Source organism: Phycodurus eques, chromosome 8 (assembly GCF_024500275.1).
Source record: "Phycodurus eques isolate BA_2022a chromosome 8, UOR_Pequ_1.1, whole genome shotgun sequence".
NCBI classification, from domain to species: Eukaryota; Metazoa; Chordata; class Actinopteri; order Syngnathiformes; family Syngnathidae; genus Phycodurus; species Phycodurus eques.
The window spans coordinates 8976159-8997310 of NC_084532.1; the positions used below are offsets into that span (position 1 = coordinate 8976159).

The 21152-nt window shown below is 41.1% G+C and overlaps 1 protein-coding gene across 5 annotated transcripts in view; it reads left to right on the forward strand.

Annotated features, from left to right (window-relative positions):
* Positions 1-330: 330 nt before the first annotated feature.
* The window catches only part of raver2 (ribonucleoprotein, PTB-binding 2), a 79600-nt gene continuing 58778 nt past the window's right edge, over positions 331-21152 (forward strand). For 4 of the 5 annotated variants that reach the window (XR_009769032.1, XM_061683473.1, XM_061683474.1 and 1 more), the window contains exon 1: positions 10661-11018. Coding sequence is in view for 4 of the 5 variants with exons in the window: in XM_061683473.1 (XP_061539457.1) it covers positions 10734-11018 (285 nt within the window). In the remaining variant the exon portion in view is untranslated. Of the gene's footprint in view, positions 390-10660; positions 11019-21152 lie in introns of those variants that run through there. The other variant, XM_061683476.1, reaches the window with a different exon arrangement.

A 21152-nucleotide genomic window follows, 5' to 3' on the forward strand; every position in this document is an offset into this window, starting at 1 on the left:
TCCATATCTAAGCACAATCTCTCAGAAGATCTACTGAACTCCTTCTAAGGCTTGGAATTCATGAAGGAAACTCGTGTCGGCCATTTGTATCCCTAATCCTATCCACCCAAACTCACAGCCATGTTGTAGATGAGACTGGTACTAACTGTAAATTAATTGATTGAACTGAGAATTTCACCTACTGAACTTTGGTAGTGACGTACTTCAGGTCTGATATTGTTTCATTATTTGTCCAAGTCCCCTTTTTGAAGAAGTTCTCCAAACATGTTTATGTTTTTATCCTTACACAGCCTCAAAGATTCCTTCCCACAATCATTGCCTCAGACTTTGGCGTCATCACCCTGCTACTGCTCTAAATGCAGTTATGGTCTAAGAAGACCAACAAAACCGTAAGTGGACCCTTGACAAATTACTCAAAATTCAACCTGAAATCTCACTAACAATGCGATTCAAAATAGGGGTGGATAGGAATATCGATTAATCGATGCATCGCAACATTCTTCTCCTCAATTCAACATCGATTCACCACCTGATGACTGCAGGGTGCAAAAATCTACATGTGAACACTTAGCAAAAAAAAAAAAAAAAAATTCAAGAAATGAATGACTGTGCACATTTCTTTTTCAGGTGTTTTATCACTCAACATTGTGAGGTGACATACCACATATGTTCACATGGACATGAAAATAAGTATTTAACTCACAAAAAAAGAGGCTACGCTGCCTGTCAACTAATTTCTATCACTCCCTCAACTTTCAGAAAAAAAAAGTGTTTGCTATGGCTTTTTGATGTGTATAACATTTCACTGGGGTATCAGTGAAAGAAAGATGATGGCAATAGAAGAATAAACCACAGGCACTCGTACATACATTTTAACCTTCATTTTGTACGTACAAGAGAAATAACTATATGCTAACACTTAAAATATTACCCGTGCAGGACTTGAATTACCTGTAGATTTGATTCATTCCCTTGGCGTTATTTTTGACAGGGACGATTCATTTAATATGTGAGCAGTGAACCAATTTCAGAGTACGTGTGTTGCAAGTTTCATGTACAGATGATGTTCTTAAATGGTCCCTCACATGGAGCTGCAAAAGTGCACGGTGATTTGCTCACCAGTCACCATATTCTTGATATCTTGGTCTTATTCAAAAGCACATTTGGGTTGAGAATTTCAGTGATGGGAGAATAGCTAGTGACAGTAAATGTACAGGTCAGCGGACAAGCGTTATCAAGCTCTTCATGTTGAGCGACACACTTACAACAACAGACCTGTGTGCCAGTATTTATGAATAAATCTAATGTCCGCATGCCTGCACACATCTGCCACTAGTAGTGGCAGCATTTTTCTAAAATGTTGACACAAGTTTGTTGTTGTGTAAACGAGCAGGTAAAACCACACTTTTTTTTTTTTTAATCTGGCTTTATTTAAAAATGGTCTTGTACAGTGATAATCTTCAAAATAGCGGCTATCAGGATCAAACTGGCGTGTGCCCAATAATCCCACAGTAAAACTGTCATGCTCATGGACCCATACAAAAAGAAAATGTTCTTGCCTCCTCTACAGTCACTATTCCCCCACTTGACTTTGCCAAGCAAACCCAGTAAATTAGAGCACAGAGCTCAGTGTCCAAGAACCCTTGGGTCATTTCACTCTCTGCTCTGCCAGCAAATACAGCAGGCATGCACTCGCAGCATATTTCTGAGCCCTACTTTCTAAAGGCTTCTGCCGAGGGTGATCATGCGAACAGTCTTGCATGCAGCACATGGACGAGGAGCACTTTCTATTTCATTCTACTTCATTTTGGTAACAACTGCTGACAGGAAATAGAGTACAAGCTCAATGATACCATTAGGCCAAGTGGTGGGAAGTAACTGTGCTTAAAGGTCCCCTTCCATCAAAATCCACTTTTTTTTCTCCTGTTTTGTGCATAACATAGGTCAGAATTTGTAATTGAATGCAAAAGACGATAAATGGCATAAAGCTTGCAAACAACCGGATCAGATTTCTGTGTTTGTGACGTACAAAGTTGCCAATTATTCAAGTACCTGCCCACTTTGTGGTCGATACACGCCCACTCTTCTCAGGCTAACTGGCTGAGTGATAAAATGGCTGTGTTTTGTCAAAGCTTAAACTTGCCATCACCTGCCAAACTTAGACGATTTGAGGACTAATTGCCTTCAATTTATTTTGGGAGAAATTCCTAAGCATTTCAGAACCAGAACTGTTCTGTGCTCGGTAGGCCTGTCACAACAATTTTGTACGACGATGTATTTTCCCCACGATAAAAAATAGTATCGCTGTTGTTTTTTTATGCCATTGATATAATGATATTAGAGCATAATAATTCAAGTACATCCTTTTTAAGAACAATCAACTTTTAATTTGAAAAGAATATCGAACATTGGAATTGAAATGTAGAAAAATAAATAAAAGATATTCGATGAATAAAACAAAACCAAGAAAACAGACTCATGCTATGTTCACAAAAATTGCACTTAAACAAATATTAAACATTTGGCACAGAGATATAGAGAGTCTTTAACCCACTAAAGAGGCAAAAAAAACCCAAAAACTTTTTGACACACGACAGAGAAGAGTGTTTTTAAAAAGCCCGTCAAATTGGAATTAATTAAAAAAAACAAAAAAAAAACATCACCATGTATATGTAAAACATCCATCCATCTTCTGAGCCGCTTATCCTCACAAGGGTCGCAGGAGTGCTGGAGCCTATCCCAGCTATCATCGGGCAGTAGGCCGGGTTCACCCTGATCCTCAGAACTGTGAGCCAGACGCTCTAACCAATCGTCCACCGTGCCGCCACATGTCAAAACAAGGCTGCAAAATGATGAAAATGAATGATCATTGTTCCCAAAATGTGTGCGAGAGATGAACGGTTACGTTAAAGTAATTGAATGGGACCAGTCTTTCAACAAATTCTCCTCTCTTTGAAGTCAACCCCCCCTGTGGGGTTTTGAGTAGTGGGCAATCCAAAGCTTGATTTCTGCTTCAAAATGAAAGTAAGACCCCACATGGAATGATCCAAACGCAAGGTCACTCTGAACGCTGCTAAGGTATCCCCAACAGCCTATAAGAGCGAACATGCTTTGTTAAAATGATAAGATGAGTGATCCAATCAGGGCAAAGCTTGTTTACATGTCGCATATTAATGAGAAATCCAGCCATCTCAACTGCTAAGCATAAAAGAGCAACTAGAATAGTTTGAAAAAGGACATTCTTGGCATTTTCAACCCAATTATCTTGCAAACCTGATCGAAGGACATTAAAGATTATCAGAAATAAAAAATAAAATGTTGATGCAAGGGGACCTATATGTTTTTCAGGAATTTATTTTTCTGATGACATTTCACTTTTACTCCCTACTTTTAAAAACAGATCCGTACTTTCTACTCCTTACTTAATAAAAATAGGCTTGTTCCTTTTTTCAAACTCTGTGGATCACGACATGGTATTAAAAAAATGTAACTGGAGATGGGAAAAGTCAAAGATCTTGATTGATTGAGATCTTGGCGTCTTATTAGGTGGGAAAACTGAGACAGCAGCAACATGGAGGAACATGAACAAGGGAGACATTAATGACGTCAATGAATTTGGAGAAGCAGGTTATTGCCCATCCATGGCCTGATTTGATATTATTGTCTATAAGAATGATTTTTGACGACTGTGTTAAAAACCACCACCTTCTGTTGTTCAATAATGCTCTTTCTAATCTGAAAAATAAAAGAACACAGACAAAGTGTCCCCCCATTTTTATCATTTTATCTGTACTTTGCACCTTTGTGTTTGTACATTTCAGTCTGTACTTTTTTACTTTAAGTACAGGAGTTGACTGAAAATCTTGTTTTTACAAGTATTTGAGTGAGTACTGTTGTCTCCTTTGATTAGGCCTGCACACTGTTTTGACATAGTGAACACAAAAATCAGTTGATACTACTTGAAGTGGACATAAAGGAGTGAAAGAGTAGATGAAATTTGATAGATAGTAGAGAAAAAAGGCTGCAGGATTTACATGCTGATCCAATAACAATAGTATCCCTGACATTAAGGTTTGAGAGTGTGCTGATGACCACAATAATCAGGGCATCCATTGGACAGGGAACTCTCTATATTGTCTTCCCCATGTGTTCAGGTCAACTATTTGTAATAGGTCACAAGCCCCTGCATCTCTTTTAAATGAGCACACACATAGCATTGCTACAAAAAGAGGGAGCACTGACAAACCATCCTATCCAGTACGCCACATTGGACCCCAGAGCGAGATGTCTGCACTCACACCGACACAACCACAGTGGATGTAGACGCTCGGATACGTTAGCCATCAACTCCTACGTGCAAGAACCACTTTGCCACTCAGGGTTCACCCCGGGCTCTTTCCCTCTTCTTCTCTCAACCCCCGCCCCCGACGCCCACCAAGCGCACACCAGGTGCCACTCCGCCACTCTGCTCACCCACGCCTGCACACTCTCAGTCCCAGCGAGCATTTTCCTATCTTTACGCCCACCCACTTCAAAACGCTATGAATCAATGGCTGACGGGCTCAAACACCGACAGGGCTCTGGTTTATAAAATTGGTGAGGGACTAACATCGCTTTTCTACTTCATTTGTAAAGAATATGCCAATTACAGTATATATCCATTTATATATACATATACACACACACAAACACTGTATCGCGTTTAATTTGTCCAAACACCTACAAAGATGCAGTTTAGGTAATGATTTAGAGCAGTTTCAGGTGGTTTTGCGGTTCGTGTTGTTTTATTGTTGTGTGTGCGTGCCTAGGGACAGCGTGTTTGTCTCATCAGAATTATGTTAAACACTGAAAGGAGGGATTCATGCATTTCAAAAATCAGCCTGTGTGACAGACAAGTCCTTGCCTTCTTGTCAGAGAACAACTACTCAATGATTCATGTCCCCCAATCTGTCAGCACTCACGGAGGATGTTGCTGTTTATATCCTATTTGGATGTGATTGTAGCATACAGTATAGGCTTTACACGATCAGGATTTTTGGGGCCGATCACCAAGTTTAAAGAACCAATCCGATCACAAAATGGAGCAATGTGTCTATTTAAATGACCTGTTCATTTACTGTATATAATTGTGTATTTAATTGCTCAATAAATAATGTATCTTTGTTCCTCTATTGATCCCAGTGAGGCGTCGTGACAGACAGAACAAATGAATGGTCTTCTATTAGATGGCAGGAAGTAAATACAGTAATTAATGTATCCACTTTTTGTGACATTTTCGTTTGTTGGTGTGCGGTGAGATTTTTTAATTGTAAAATATGTTCCTTGGCTCCATAAAGGTTGGAAATCACTGCTCTAGTCAGATCGTGTATTCTAATCAGTCAGGTCAAACCAACATTACAACATGACAGAAATAATGGGTGCTAAATTACTGTAATTCAATTACTTTATTGTAATTAAAATACTTCACCGACACCGAAACCTTAGAGCATGATTCGACAGAACGGCAGCATGTTTACACACAACCGTTAGTGCTGGCACTAGCTTGCTGGGCTGCATAACGTTTTCGTAGTACGGGAACATACCTCAAGCAAGCCTTAAACGAACGTCCTTTCCTCTCCTCAGCACCGGTGACCACAAACACACATTCTTCCCCATTTTGCTCTAATAATACTGTCGGCACGATCCACTCCTGTTGTCGTTGCCACGCTAATGAGTGTATCCGGTCGCATTTGAGTTGACAAGATAAAGCCCAATGATCGTAAAAAACGTGACGCAGTGGTATCGGAATACAAGATTTTATTGCAGTAGTCTGACATAGTGCAGTCGTGAAAGAGCAAATTTGTCTTGTAGTCTGATCCGGGCATTACGTGTTGTCTGTCCCACACCGCCGACATGCTTTTTTAAAAATAACTTTATTGGCCGTCAGATATTTACAGTACTACGTCAAGACACCCGATGAGGCTAAAAATAAACTAGCTTTTGGATTCAACTATACCGTACACGATGGCAATGTCATTGATCGGATCGGCGAATTATGACAAAGCCGATCAGCATAAAATGCTAAATATCAGCAGATACCGATAAGGCCGATCAGATCAGTGTAAAGTCTAATACAGTGTATGATTTTTGTTAAAGGGCCCATATTTTGGCTATTTAGACCTCCATAGAGTGACTCTCTAACATGGACTTAGTATAAGTGTCAATTTCATTTAAAAAAAAAAAAAAAAACATCTCATACGAGGGTCCAGAAAAAGCCCCTCTGTCAGCTACTCATGAGCGGAGAGGTAGGCGGAAGTCTTCGCTAGTGACGTAGATAAGCTCGGGAAATTTGAATGACCTGATTTCAGGCCTCTCGGCAGAAAAACATCTGGAACTCAGGAATGCATTGACAATTTTAATTCATATTTCTCATGTTTACTGAGGCACCATAAGGATATATATATAGATATATAATACATCCCAAATACTAGTAAAAGTTGGTTTGGCTAAATACGCGACCTTTAAGAAAAAGGAGACCTTGCCAAGCGGTAAGACATGAATGTAGTTTAAAGGTGACATATTTTGAAAGAAAAAAAAAAAAGACTCTTTATTAATGTCTTGTATACAAATAGGTGTTTCTGGAGTGCCTAGCACCCACCAAGTTTAAACTAGTTACTACCATGGCCTAGTTCTTAAAATGTTTCTGTGAGCAAACCATGCTGTACTTCCGCCAACATATTTACCCCACACAGAGTTCCTCCACTGAGACATCATGATCAGCTAGGGTTGCCGAAGTTCGAGAGAGAAAGAAACCACTTAAACACGCCGGCTAAAGAATTATCATGTCAAGGCCACAAGCTAAGGAGAGCTGCAGTTTTGACTCAGATTAGTTGTAGCTAATAGTGTTTCCAGTATTAGTTTCTAATACTGAAGTAATAATGTTCGGATAATTTGTTTACATGTAGGTGGGGGCGGGGGGTATTTGTGTTTGTTGATGTCATGTGCATCACCGCTACGTTCATCGACAAATGTAATTCTAGTAATCAAACGCTGCATTCACAAATGCCAATGGAATCTCTGTAGGCACTCACTTTAAGTGCGTGTGTGGGAGGAGGGGTGAGGTTAATTAGCCAGTGCTGACTTTGACAACGTAAGCAGGTACGGGGGGCGGTGGGGGGTGGTGTCCGTGTGCCACACACACGTGAACCGTTGCCTCTACGAATGAAAATTCTTATACAGAGAAGCCCCGTTTATTGTACGGAATACATTCCAGACCTACCTACAAAAATATGAAATATAGAGATCATGATATATTTATTAAGCATGTTGGAAACTTTTAACCCTTGCATGCATATTAAACATATTTAAACTTATTAAAACACACTTTTTAAAGTGCTCCTTAGCGCCTCTTCTCACTCTCTTGCTGTCAAGAAATGCAACACTATTGTATAATATCACTTTGAGGAAACAAAAATAAGAAGACTCATGCAGTTCTTTAAATAAGAGGAAAACTGTGCTTGCTTCAAGCTGTATATTTGTCACTCCCAGTTGGAGTTTACTGTAAAACTGACACATAAAACCCAAACATGTTTAACCAAAGCATACTGTATATGACAAAGATCTGCTAGAAAAAAATATTAGTGGAGTTTAGTTGGAGACATTCCCTGCCTCTTCTTCTTGTTCCTCTTCTTTTTTTCCAATTCTAAAATTGGACTAGCTTGTATTCTGTAAAAAAACTATTAAAAACAATCGCTTAAAAATCTGCCATGTTGCTGGGGCGTGAAAGGTGAATGGCGCCATAGTCGGGATTTACCTTATTTCACACTCTGGGCTCTGCTTCTGTTGGTAGAAGCAAGCAACGTGCACTTAACCCCAAGCCACATGGAAGAGAAGACAGCCAAACACCTGCAATCGCCCGGCACCATCTAGCCCTCTAGTTGTCAATCGACAAAAGCTGCGCTGGCCATTGGTCCAGCAGTATACGGGGCGTGATGACGGCTGGTTCACTGCATGAGACAGATTGACCCCTAAAATGAGCTGACCACGGCAAGAAATATGATGTTAAAATATGTCTGTAATTTTTGGTCCTTGGGACATTTTGATGAAAGTATGTTCCATACGTGTAATTAAGACACATAGAAACTGCAATTGTATGTTAAATTGTGAAAAAGAAATATAGATCAATCTCCTTATCAACAACCCTGATAAATATTGTACCCATATGCCGACGTGTCAGTTCCCCAAACTAAAGCATCTCCATATAGCGTACCTCACATTTCTGAATCCTGACACACGCAATTCAAGACAAAAGGTCTTCAAATTGGTAAAGATACCAGTATTTGTACTGATAGTTCAAACACAATTTTTATTTTTATTTTTTTATTTGTGTTTACAGTCTTTTAGAGGGCAAAATATGTGATTGATTGTCAGGTGACCAGTCCAAGGTGTACCCCTGGATGGATGGGTGCAAGTTTCATAATGAGAAAAACATACCATCTTTGACTTCTTATAATTACAAGATTAACAATAACTACGCAATAAGTTAAGTTGCGTATGATATGGCTGTTGTGGAGAGGAAATCTCCTATATACAAATTTGTCCAGTTCATATTTTTTGACAAATGGATACTATTGATCAGTGCCCACATGCTCTCTTTGAGATTCCAATGTTAATGTCTTAGCAAACTGTAGCTGTTTTTTTTTTTTTTTTTTTGTTTCCTGAAAAGTAATGTTTTTGGGGCTGAAAGGATTCCACCCAACACCAGGAACAGCCATTTTGTTGCTTTTCCATTGTCAACAAGTCCCAAAATATCATACCTGTCCCAACACAATTTTCAGCATCCTTTGACTGGGTACACTAGTGTAGGGTGGGAGCAAGATACACTGTCATCGGTTGAATGATAGAGAATTGTCCCTTTTTTGTTACGATGAAATGCAAAAAAAAAAAAAAAGAGAACATTAAGAAATCTACAGTGCGATTGTGATTCTTGTTTAAAGATGGTGTCAGCATGTATCGCTGTACCGTGTCACATTTCTCTTTTGCTTTGTTCATTAGTGAGTTGTATGCTGTCGTGCACGCAGGTATCCCAATTCCGTCTACACAATGTGCTATGGAAACCAAAGCAAATTGTACGTCTTTGTGGAAACATGGCTGAAATGCCTTTTAATACCTCTGTAAGGTGATCATTGCTCTCTGGACTGTACTGGGCCCCCTCTTCTTCCAGCCCCTCATAAAAACAATCCAAACACAGTTCAGTTAGTTGGCAACATGGGATCAGTTTCACCCACCAACAACTGTGATTGTCTGGCCCCCTATCTGCCAAGAAACACGGCACACAGATGGCAAGGGAGAACATGGAGGTTGAAAGATGGGCTTTGATTTCAATGTCTTGTAATAGACCAGGGTATAATCGTGCTCGGGAATTTTCTAAGTGGGTTGACTTGTGTTTCCTGACATGTTAGTGGGAATACGTGAGTGTGAATGTATGATTATACAGTGTTTTTGTGTCTGTCAGATGCTCATGCAGCCTGCAGAAGCTGCACAGGCATTGTGAGGACTCTGCGGGGAAGCAGTGTTCCCAATGTTTGCCAGGAGCAGCTTTCCACCCTCCGTGGGCAGGCATGCTCGGTTGGCTGTTAGGTTGGCATTCACTTGATGACATGGATAGAGAGGAGAGAAGCACATAACCATTCATAGTCACATTATCCACAAAGGCAAACAGGAGGCTCCAGTGTTTTCCAGGTACTAGAGGAAATGTGTCAATTGGACTTCACCACAGTGATATTTTTGGTCTCCAACATTGTATAAAATGTGCATTTGTGTTTTTACTGTAGATTGGTCCAAAGGATTAAGAAGACCTCACCCCTGTTTAAATATGCTCCAATCACATAAATCACACACACACACACACATGGAGACAAACCATTATACGGAAATGTAATCATGGGGATAAGTAAAAGTGAGGGGGCTGCCTACAAAAATGCGTTGGGGAACTTGGGGGTGTCAGTGATGTGCTTCAAGGCAGGTCTTCAGATGGGAAACTGGCAATTCACTTGCATATTTTGTGTTTGTAGCCGTACCACATCATACCTAAATGGTTCTTCATTACAAATGTACCTGAAATGAAATAGTACAACCTTTATCTTCCATTTGTGAACAATGGCAGCAGGAATATTTTCTTTTTTTTGGTGTTAATTTTGTTGTTACATATACTGCACATAATGGCTAAGTTCTCAAAGTGTGTTACGAGTACCATTAGTGGCACGAAGGCTCCCTCTTTTGCTATGTGACTGAATTACTCAATTAAATGCTGCATTTAAAAAAAAAATCCAGTAGAGTACATTTGTTAAGTAGATTTCAGTTGTATTTAACTTTTCATAGATTTTTGCATTTGCGTCTAATCATTTATAAATGTTTGTTTTCAAACACTGTGCTCCTGTATTTGAATGGTGTTCATTACGGTGGTACTTGGAGAGCAAATGAGGAATTTTTGGAGATGGTACTTGTCGTTTAAAGTTTGAGAACCGTTGCTGTCGAACGTTTGCAATTGGGGCATACAGTACTGTTTAGCAAGTTAGTCGAGCCGATTTCGTTCGTCTGTCTCTCACACACACACACACACACACACACACACGCGCGCGCGCGCGCGACACGAACACACACACACACAGAGCGACACGAACACACACACACACACTTCCCACCTGCTCGCTGCTTCTCGCTCGTCCAGCTCACTCTGCTCTCACACATCCAAAATGGCGGCAGCGTCATCCATCCAGCCGCCGAGCGTCCACTCCTCTCGAGCCCGGGAGAATGTACTTTCCCCGGGGATGAACAGCCCCGAGGGCCAGCAGCCGGAGGACGAAGAGGCGGCGGCGGCGGCGGCGGGAGCGCAGCCCTCGGAGCCGTGGACAAGCCTCCGTGACTTGCCCGAACTGGAGCCGGAGGAGATAGAGGAGAGGCTCGCGAAAACTCGCCAGGAGCTCAGCAACAGGCGCAAAATCCTCATTAAGAACCTCCCGCCCGACACGACTAACCAGGTGCGTTACTTTGGAAAGTTTTCATCTGGCAATGTCAAAGTAGAGCGGTGCGCTTGAAGTTGCCCATACAATATGTCTGGCTGCGTGCGTAATAGTTTCCTTTACGCTCTCAGTCCAACTAGTTCACGGGTGTAGCCTTCGTGATGTCAGTCTCGATCAGTATTGTACACATTTATACGCTGAGATTTTGTGACGCGGAAAATGTCTGTCTGAATACTGAGAAGTGCTTCACTGATCAAAACTGTTCGTCCAAAATGCCTCTGTAACTTCATCATATAATGACAACCACCTTTTAGATACCGATGCCAGTAATGTACATTAATTAGGCTTCCATTTCATATGTGAGGCAGGCTCCTGTCATTTTTAAAACAACAAATCCGCCTATGGTGAACTAAGCCTTTAGCTCAGGGGTGGGGACACTTTTATGCTCAATGGACACATTTGATTTTGAAAATAGACAAATGGGCCAGGTCAGTGTCAAATGAGGTATTTAAAAAAAAAAAACAGGTAATATGTAACATAGTTTATGTTAGCAATAAAATAACTTCATTCACACTTTTAAAATTGTATTAGGTATATTAAATAATCAATACTAATATTTTTTGTTATATTTAATTAACCAATTATCTGATCAAATGAGCTGAAGTGTAATAGGCTACATACTGTATTTACAGTTTATCGGTTAACCAATTACTTAACATTGAAGAAATACAAATTCCATCCATCCATCCATTTTCTGAGCCGCTTCTCCTCACTAGGGTCGCGGGCGTGCTGGAGCCTATCCCAGCTAGCATCGGGCAGGAGGCGGGGCACACCCTGAACTGGTTGCCAGCCAATCGCAGGGCACATACAAACAAACAATCATCTGCACTCACATTCACACCTACTGCCAATTTAGAGTTGTCAATTAATGCATGTTTTTGGGATGTGGGAGGAAACCGGAGTGCCCGGAGAAAACCCACGCAAGCACGGGAAGAACATGCAAATTCCACACAGGCGGGGCCGGGGATTGAACCCCGGTCCCCAGAACTGTGAGGCTGACGCTCTAACCAGTCGTCCACCGTGCCGCCAGAATATAAATTAATAAACATATTTTTATTTACCAATTTTCGGACAAAACATAGCAAAATTAATGTAAATGTAAAGTAAATACTACAGGACTATTTAATACTACTCATGTAAAGTGGGGCATATGTGACCCCTGAGCCATGCTTTGCCCATCCTTGCTTTAGCTCCACATTCTTGATGTGAAATGAATGTCTGGAATTCTGATTGTGTTGGTATGCCACAATTGCGGCCATTTGATCTCACAGCTTTGATTGTTGTCGTACATTTCATGAAATGAAATGTTCTTTCTGTCGGATGTCAGCGTGCAAACCTTGCTGAGATAGTGTACTGGGATTTGTGCTGATCCATGCAGTTTTGTTTCAAGTGCATGAGAAGAAAAAGTGCTCCGATTAAAAACTTGGGATTGGATGAAGGAGAATTTCTTTCTCTGCAGTCTCCACTATGTCAGTGTGTCAGAACCATTGTGATACTGTATGTGTCGGCAGCCTGAGCAGAGTGGCATGTCTGCCCTGCTGAATGTGCACATACTGTATGCAGTATCTATCCAAATATTTAAAGGAGTAGGTCCATCTTTGATGCTATGACTTACTGACTGGCTAAAGTTCTCTTAATTGGAACAAGATCACATTCTCTCTCTTTCTTTCTCTCTCTCTCTCTATCTCTATCTCTCCACCTCTCTCTCTCTCTCTCTGCCTCTACATGTCCTGTTCAGCTGCTTGGTCATACAGTATAGTGGATATGTATGGATTGCCGGAACAATTTTGCTGTTGGGGAGTTTTATACTGCCTACTCTCTCTGTGGTTATTTGTATAGGAATGGGTATATACTGTATTGGAAATGCAATCGATCAGTACAAGGTTTGAGAGGGGACAGACAAAGAGAAAAGAGAGAATAGTGAAAAAACAACAAAACAGTAACAGTACAAGACAATATATGAAAATGGTAATGTTTCGTAGGAGATGGATTGTGTTGTATGTGGTCTGGTAGCCTGTGAAGTAGCAGACAGGACAGGATAAGGCAGGATTGGACGGGACAGGACAGGGTAGTGAGCTAGGCAGTTCTATTGGTGTATGGTGGGAGTCTGTGCAAAAACAAAACAAAAACATTCCACTCTACCATCATCAAAATTTGATATAATGATTGACATTGAGACTTGCATTAGTCGTACGTAGAAGAAGAAAACCAGCATCATTAACAAAATCCTCCGTGAGTTTATTGATCTATGGAAGGATGTTATCACCGTCGTATACTGTAAATTCTCTGATGGAGAGAATATCCTCTTTCTGACTTTGTCTGCTATTCACTTATACCTGCTGCCCCATGAGTGAAAGCTTTATTACTGTACATGTTTGTTCTGTTCTTTCATGCACAAAACAGCAGATAGCATTTCTGTCGCTGGGCTGTTATCCTCCTCCTAGCCTCCCTCTGATATACAGACCTGACTCTTGGCATCTACTACACGGTCAGGACACTGTGCTGGGAGCGAACCTTCTGGCCACGGCACATATAAAATAAATAAATAAATTTTATGCTCTTTTGGACCATAATTCATGGAGTAGTTAATAACCTCAAAAAACCTAAAAGTAAAAATATAAGCAAAGATGAAAGGAACAGTGTAAGGACTACCATTTACACACCAAGGAGAATTATATAAGGTGTGAGTACACATTTGAAATGCAACTTCAATCGATGAGTTGCAATCACAAAACAAAACTGTGATGCGGTGAGTGTTGAAATGCATAAAAATAAACCATTTATGAAAGCCCTGGTAAGCACCTATCTGCACGCTCAGTTGCTTCTTATTCTCTTTCTCTTTGTTTACTGGTTGTCTTGCACTGACTGACAGACAAGGCTCATTTACTCACTCTCTCTTATTCAGATTTCCCCACTTTTACTGGTCCTAGAAGAGATGCAAGGTACACATGTAATAAAAAAATAATAATAATAAAATGATGTGGTGGGCCGGATCTCGCCCCCGGGTCACCAGTTTGACACCTGTGCATTAGAGGGAGCCAGCGTAACACTAGTGGTACCCATACCACACTTTGACCATCATTGAAATGTAGACAAGGTGAGGATCACAGTCCTCTCAGGAGTCCCCTCTGGAACATGCATGCTGGCCTATGAATAAAATATGGGTATACACGTTATTGAAGTTTTACTGACATGACATCCTGTGAAGAAGTATTGACTAAATCATGATTACTGATATCATGGTCTTGGCGATCAGTGTCTGCAGGATAACCTTCAGACTACAAAAAAAAAAAGTAGTAAGTTAGTAAATCACTAGAACTCCATTATTACTACAAATACAATATAAAGATGTCAGTATTTGGTATTAGTGTATGAGTTGGTGCATATGGTTCAAAAGCAAACAAGCTAAAGTATTACCATCGTCAGCCTCACCATAACAAAAGCAGTACTTTACCTGAGATCCTCTACTCTGTCCACAGCTGGATCAGCTTCATACTGATGAATATTAGGATATTCATAGATGAATATTAGGTCTGAAAAAAATAATCAAATTCAAATTGACAATTTTGCAATGATTATTTTTTTTGTACTGTTCGGCTGTTAGGTCAAGCAGAATGGAAAACATGTACCCTTTTTTGCCGGAACAGCTTTACTGTGTCACAGTGGAGTTTTTAAGCTTCCGCTGTGGTATTATAATTGAGGTTTACTGAGAAACAGACTTGATCAGTCGAACAGAACAAAGTTTCTAGAAGGGAGAGAGAAACAAAGACAAAAGACAAACCACTAATTGTAAACAGGATGAGAGAAGTAAATCATTACATTATCTCCAACAATGAAACATTAATATGAGTGTTTCATGGGGCTGTAGTGCTACACCCTGTGAGGGAAGGACAGGACAAGATAGAACATGACAAGTACAGGAGAAGGAGCATACAGGACAAGGGTCGTGAACCCGCCTGTACAACTTAAGTGTGGTGGCATTAATTATGTAAATTATAAAGGTGAAAAGAGTCCTAGGGGTGTGTGCCTGCGGATACATGCAAGTGAATTGATACCGTATTACATGCACAAAGACTGACAGAAGTGTCCTGTAATTGCTGTGGCCGCACCGCGGCGGCTGAGGACCCCACCCAATCAGTCGAGGGGCGGAAACAGTCCCAGGGATCCACCCGAGAGCAGCCCACCAGACAGGAGAAATCCCACACCGAGGGACCCATGGCGGTCCACCGGCCCCACCGAGGCGTCCCGACAACCGGCCACCCTGTGGCCGCAGGGGCCCAATCCCACCTCCCAAGCCTACCACCCCCCGCCGCTCCCAGGAGAGCCAGATGCCCCCAACCCGCAGGGCCCGCGATGCAGCCAGTCCCCGCCCAGCCCGAGGTCTATCCCCAACTGACAGTCATTGGCCCTACCCAGTGTATCCGTGCCCCCTCGAGTGGTGTGGTGTGGTTAAAATCTGGAGAGGTCAGTGAGCCGAGGGGGTGCGGGTAGGCCAGGCACTGCTGCCTAACAGCCGACCCCCCCCCCCATTTCCCCCCCACTCACCCAAGACCCATTGTCCCCCCAGAGATAGGTGTATGTGGTGCATTAAAACATGGGGCGTGTGTGTGATGCATTTAAAATTCATGGGGGCAGGCAGGGCGGGGGGGCAGGGCGCACGGACCGGGAAACAGCACTGACGTGCTGAAACTCAATCCGACTCCCACACCCTCCCGATCCCATACCAGTCCCCCAGGAACCCTTTGATATGTTTATGTGCCCAGATGTGATTAGTGAGAAATATATACAGTGAATGGTGTGAGTGTGTGCTAAGTGAGTGATTAAGAGCCGTTGGCTCCCGCAGGTCGGGGCCAATAGGCCGGACAACCACCGACGAAGAGGGCCATCCCACCCAGACCCTCAGCACCAATTTCACCCCCCCCCCCCCCCCCCACACATCCCCGCCAGCACCCACTACCCACCCCTGAGCGTGGGAGATGGACCCCCACAAACCAGTCAGGGAAAAGAACCCCACAGCAGGCCCCACAGCCCGCAGAGGACTCCCCCAGAGGAAGAGGCGACCGCAGCGGGACGCAAGGAACGGAGAGAAGAGGAGGAAGCAGGCCCGAGGAGCGACAGTGGGGCCCCACCGCCCCCACCAGCAGCCAGAGCGGGGGGACCCAGGCGGGTGCCAGCCGGCACCGCCTCAGCACCCACGGAACATGGGCGAGTCACCATCACACCACCTTTACTCCCCAGGAGGTCACCCCAGTGGTTCCCCCCCACCCCCGAGATCAGAAAGGAGTGGAAAAAAAAGTCCCGACCCCACAGACTCCGGAACAGCAAACACAGGGACAAGAGGACAAGATCCCCACAGCATGCGTGTGTCTTTTCACCATGCAAACCGATCTAAAATGTGTGAAAATAAAAATAAATAAATAGAATAATAATAAAACAACAACAACCTCGACAACAAAGAATATAGAATTCCATTTACTTTCACAGTTATGAAAATAGTCTTGCTATTGTCAAATGTCAGATGGCACCCTACTCAGACAAAGGAATCAAGAATCTAGATTTAGCATGTTTAGGAAAGGTGACCAGCTGTCTACATATATGTGTAATAGATTTTTTCGTTCAGCTGATATTTTTTTCTAACGCAATATATTCTATGATGAGATCTAGCTACTGATTGATATTAATAGCTTGTTTGCTTTTCCAGTTTAATAGAATTGTTTTCTTCGCGGTAGCTACGCGACAAGTAATGATTGTGAATATTTATTATGGAGGTAAATTATGCTTAAGTCGCCAAGTGTGCACAATCTTGGGGAAAGTGGAATCCTACAGTTTAAAATATATGAGAGTTTTTGTATAACCGAAGACCTAAAGAATATTTAATTCTGGTTCATTTTGGTCAGCGAGTAGGCTTTATTTTTTTTATATATGTATATTTTATTTATTGTTTTATTTATTTTATGTAGTGTCTAGATAAGTTCAGTGCTTAAGAAGTGCAATCCACATCTACATTTCATTGTTTCATTAAACATGAAAAGTTGAAGTGAAAAAGCCACTTTTTTGTGTGAAGCTGTCATAGTGAATGCTTAAAAGACCTCAAGTCAGTGCTTAGTCAGTTAAAAACTCTAATTGAAGATAAATAAACTGTCATATTAATTCATGATTCATTTGCCTTTATTTTATCGTAAGCCTAACCTAAAAGACCTAAAGATTTATGTATAATAAATTTATTGTTTCTTGTAATACAGATTAATTTATTGCTTGGCATATGTTAAGAAATACATGGCAAGAGGACCTTGAAAAAATAGTCGCATATTAAATTGCAACACTGAGGAATAAAAAAATGCAATTAGATTATTTCTTTTAAATTGTTCAGCCTTAATTAGTATTAGTAATTATACTATTTAACTGGTGCAACAACATTAAAAAGTTAGTTGCAGTACAGTTTGTACATGAGACAATGTAAGGATATTTGGCTTCCTTAAGCCAGACACATAAACAATAAGGTTGCACGTTTTATCAAATGTTCATCATCTAGAGATATTGACATCATGCACACTAAACTTATCTCCAACACAACCTGAACTAAGATAAATGAGAAAGTTAATTAAGACATGGTAAAATATTGTAACTTGTAGCTATACACGTTTATTTATCATATCAGGACTCATATTGCATTATTGCATTTTTTTTATCCCTCTTGTGCAGGCCTAATACACACTTTGGAATGAAATTACTGATTGTTGTGGTTGCTGATGATCTCATATTAGGATGGGGGCATGTACAGACATTTATAAGCTATTTAGTAATTAATATTCATTTAGTAGCAGAGTCAGCTCAAAGACAATAACAGGTAGAATTCAACCAGAAAATAACATTATCAGTAAGCAGGTTGACAACTATAGAAAACATTTGGTCATTGAACGATGCTAATTTTGAACTCTGTGAAAGGTAGGCCCGGGCAGCCAACACGAGGAGGAGCAAATTAATGTTAGCCAAATAAACATTTTCACCTAAAGCATCACAAAGTTTAAAACATAACTTACAATTATAACACTAGGTCTTTGGTGTTTGATGATATCCAGCTGTTGAGGGTCAGGCTCTTGTGCTGGGAATGGTGTGTGGCGGTAGCCAAACTCAAATGACTGCCAAATAACTTTCTGATGGCTGCCACTTCCATAAGGAATTTTTTTTTTTTTTTTAATCCCTCAACTTCCCAGCACCACCTTTTCATTTTGAAGGTTGTTTTTTTCTTGTCCATGTTAACTATGGTCCGGCTTAATATCCATCTACAGGTTGTACTACCGTTACCTGTAGAGTGATTGACAGGTGATACTGAGCCACAACGGCCTGGACATAAACACATGGCTGTAATTTGATTGGCTCAGCATAGACAGTAGTAGGCGAAAACAGGTACGTACATTATAGCCTATCACAACAATGGGCCCACGAGTCACGACATTACCCCCTCCAGTGGACAACAAAACTGTTGGCCGATGCCTGTAGCCCCATACTTCTCGGTCCCACCGGGGATATCCCTGGTCTCCATGTACGTTAGTCTGCCCTTGCATACAAATATGCCATTCTGCAGGAATGCACTACCTGACACACTTAAGTTGTTTACAGATACCAACTCATGAAACGCACCGCCTGTGTGGAGTTTCCATGTTCTCCCCGTGCCTTTGTGGGTTTTCTCCGGGCACTCCGGTTTCCTCCCACATCCCAAAAACATGCATGGTAAGTTAATTGAAGACTCTAAATTGCCCATAGGTGTGAATGTGAATGCGAATGGTTGTTTGTTTATATGTGCCCTGCGATTGGCTGGTAACCAGTTCAGGGTGTACCCCGCATCCTGCCCGATGATGGCTGAGATAGGCTCCAGCACTCCCGTGACCCTTGTGAGAATAAGCGGCTCAGAAAATGGATGGATCGATAGATATCTTGAGAACTAGTCCTTATAAATGGTTGATTTTTTTTTTTTAATTTGCATTAAGAAAAGTACAATGTAAATGTTCTGAACATTTGAAGCTGTTATCTTTAATAGATTTTAAGTAATTACATCACTAAATCTCCCCATAATGCAAAAGTATGATTCAGAGTAATAATAATTATTATTATCATTTATTATTCAAAGAACAGTCCACAGGTCATGATACAATAAAAACTGAGCTGAGAAAGTTTGACATGAATTATCAAAATGAATGAGCACAGAAGAAATATTGCTTTTGTTTCCTTATAAAGTATGAGACATGTTTCAAGTAACACTGTAAAATGTTTACAATTTTCACTTCCTCATCGTTCTAATCAGTGGTGAAACCAATATTAATCCACACCGGAGATTTCTTCAAATTTTTGTCCTTTAAATGCTCCACTCATGTAAGTGGTTAGGGTTTTAAGTTTTAGCGTGTCCGTGAACTGTACTTTGAAACTGTAACAACTGTTACAACAGTGAGTGGGTGAGCGCGCGACAGGCACGCACACAGACAGCGTCAATGCAATATAAATCGCGTACCGAAAACCCTCGGTCCATAAGTCCGTATTGTCCCGTGCAGAGCGTACTGAGCAGTACTCGGCCGACGCTGAAAGTCGTGTCTGCTTGTAAAATCACAAGTTTCTACATTGTATTGTCTTAAAAGTCAATGATACACGACCTTTCTATTAACACTCGCTGAGTCTCAAGGAATATACCTAACTGACGAGGAATGTCAATACTCCCCCTGAAAGGCCCCATTTTATTTTTATTTTGTTTAGAAAATTCCACAAAGATTTGGCCACTTTTCACATTGCTACAAACACATTACTGACTTACGGAAAATAATTCTATAGTTCCAATAATTTGGGGGAAGCCAGCAACCATATAAAAGCCATGTTTGGTTTGATTTACTGTAACTTGTCCCCAGTGCATGGCACTTGGGTGTTTCTGCTCATCCTGAATAAAATTGTGTTTAAAACTTGGGACAGCACACCTAGAAATCTACAACTAGTACACCATTTATCATCAAAAGTGGTTTATAGCTAGAGGAACTGCCTTTGCAACAATGTTTATCCATGTTTTCAATCTATGTTTATGCAGTGACCATTTCCAAGCAAGCTTTGGTGTTTGATCATGAAACACTACAAGAGGGTATTTAACTTTTATGGTTGGAAGCTTCACTGCCAGTTTGCTCACAGTCTTTTTCATGTCTTTTACTGTATATTGAAAGGGTATTCTTAAACACTTATCTATGAACCAGCCCAAGTCATTTCACAATTAAGTAGTGCTCCAAATAAGCACTATTTAATTTGAAGTCCTGCTCTGTTTACAATCCAGCAGGTGTATGGCTATTTGTACCCTAGGATATGTCCCTGGTAAGAAGTAAATTCACTGTAAATTACAGTATAGGATGAGTGGTTTGTTGATTGTAATTCCTCCGTGGAGTATCCTCAAACCTTGTTCCTCTGAGCACATTTAAGAGAATTAGCATCCTCGATAATTATGGCAGTGTGAGATCAACTTCTGGGTCGCGGGTAACACATCAAGGAGCGAGGAGAGTTGCATAGTCAGATACATGAGATGCACTCTGTGTGTTACGTTTTCAGGGACTGTTTCTGATATGGGCGATTTGGCCAGCATCCTGTGGGGGCGGTAGTTGTTGCTGTTCCTAGTTGGAACATTCAGTGGTGAAGCATACTCGTGAAAAGAACATGCTAGGCTCATATTATCCATCCATCCATCCATTTTTCTATTCCGTTTGTCCTCTTTTGGGTCGCAGCTGAGCTGTAACCTATCCCGGCTGACATTGGTAACAAGGTGGGCTAGATTATGGACTGGTAGGCAGTCAATCGTAGGGAACGGCTTATATCAAACTAAATGTTTTTCATGGTTTAGTAAGAAATATATACTGTAGTGTAACAAGAGAAGTGTGATTAAATAGTCTTGACTAAATAACCAGTTCATAATTAAAGCAATGCATATTATAAATGTTGGACTTCCATCCATCCATTGTTTGACGCTTATCGGTGCAGCCACAGGCAGGGGTGGGCGACAGCCTAGCCTAACTGATTTGAAGGGGAAATATGATTTAAAAAAAAAAAAAAAAAAAAAGTAAAACTTTTTAA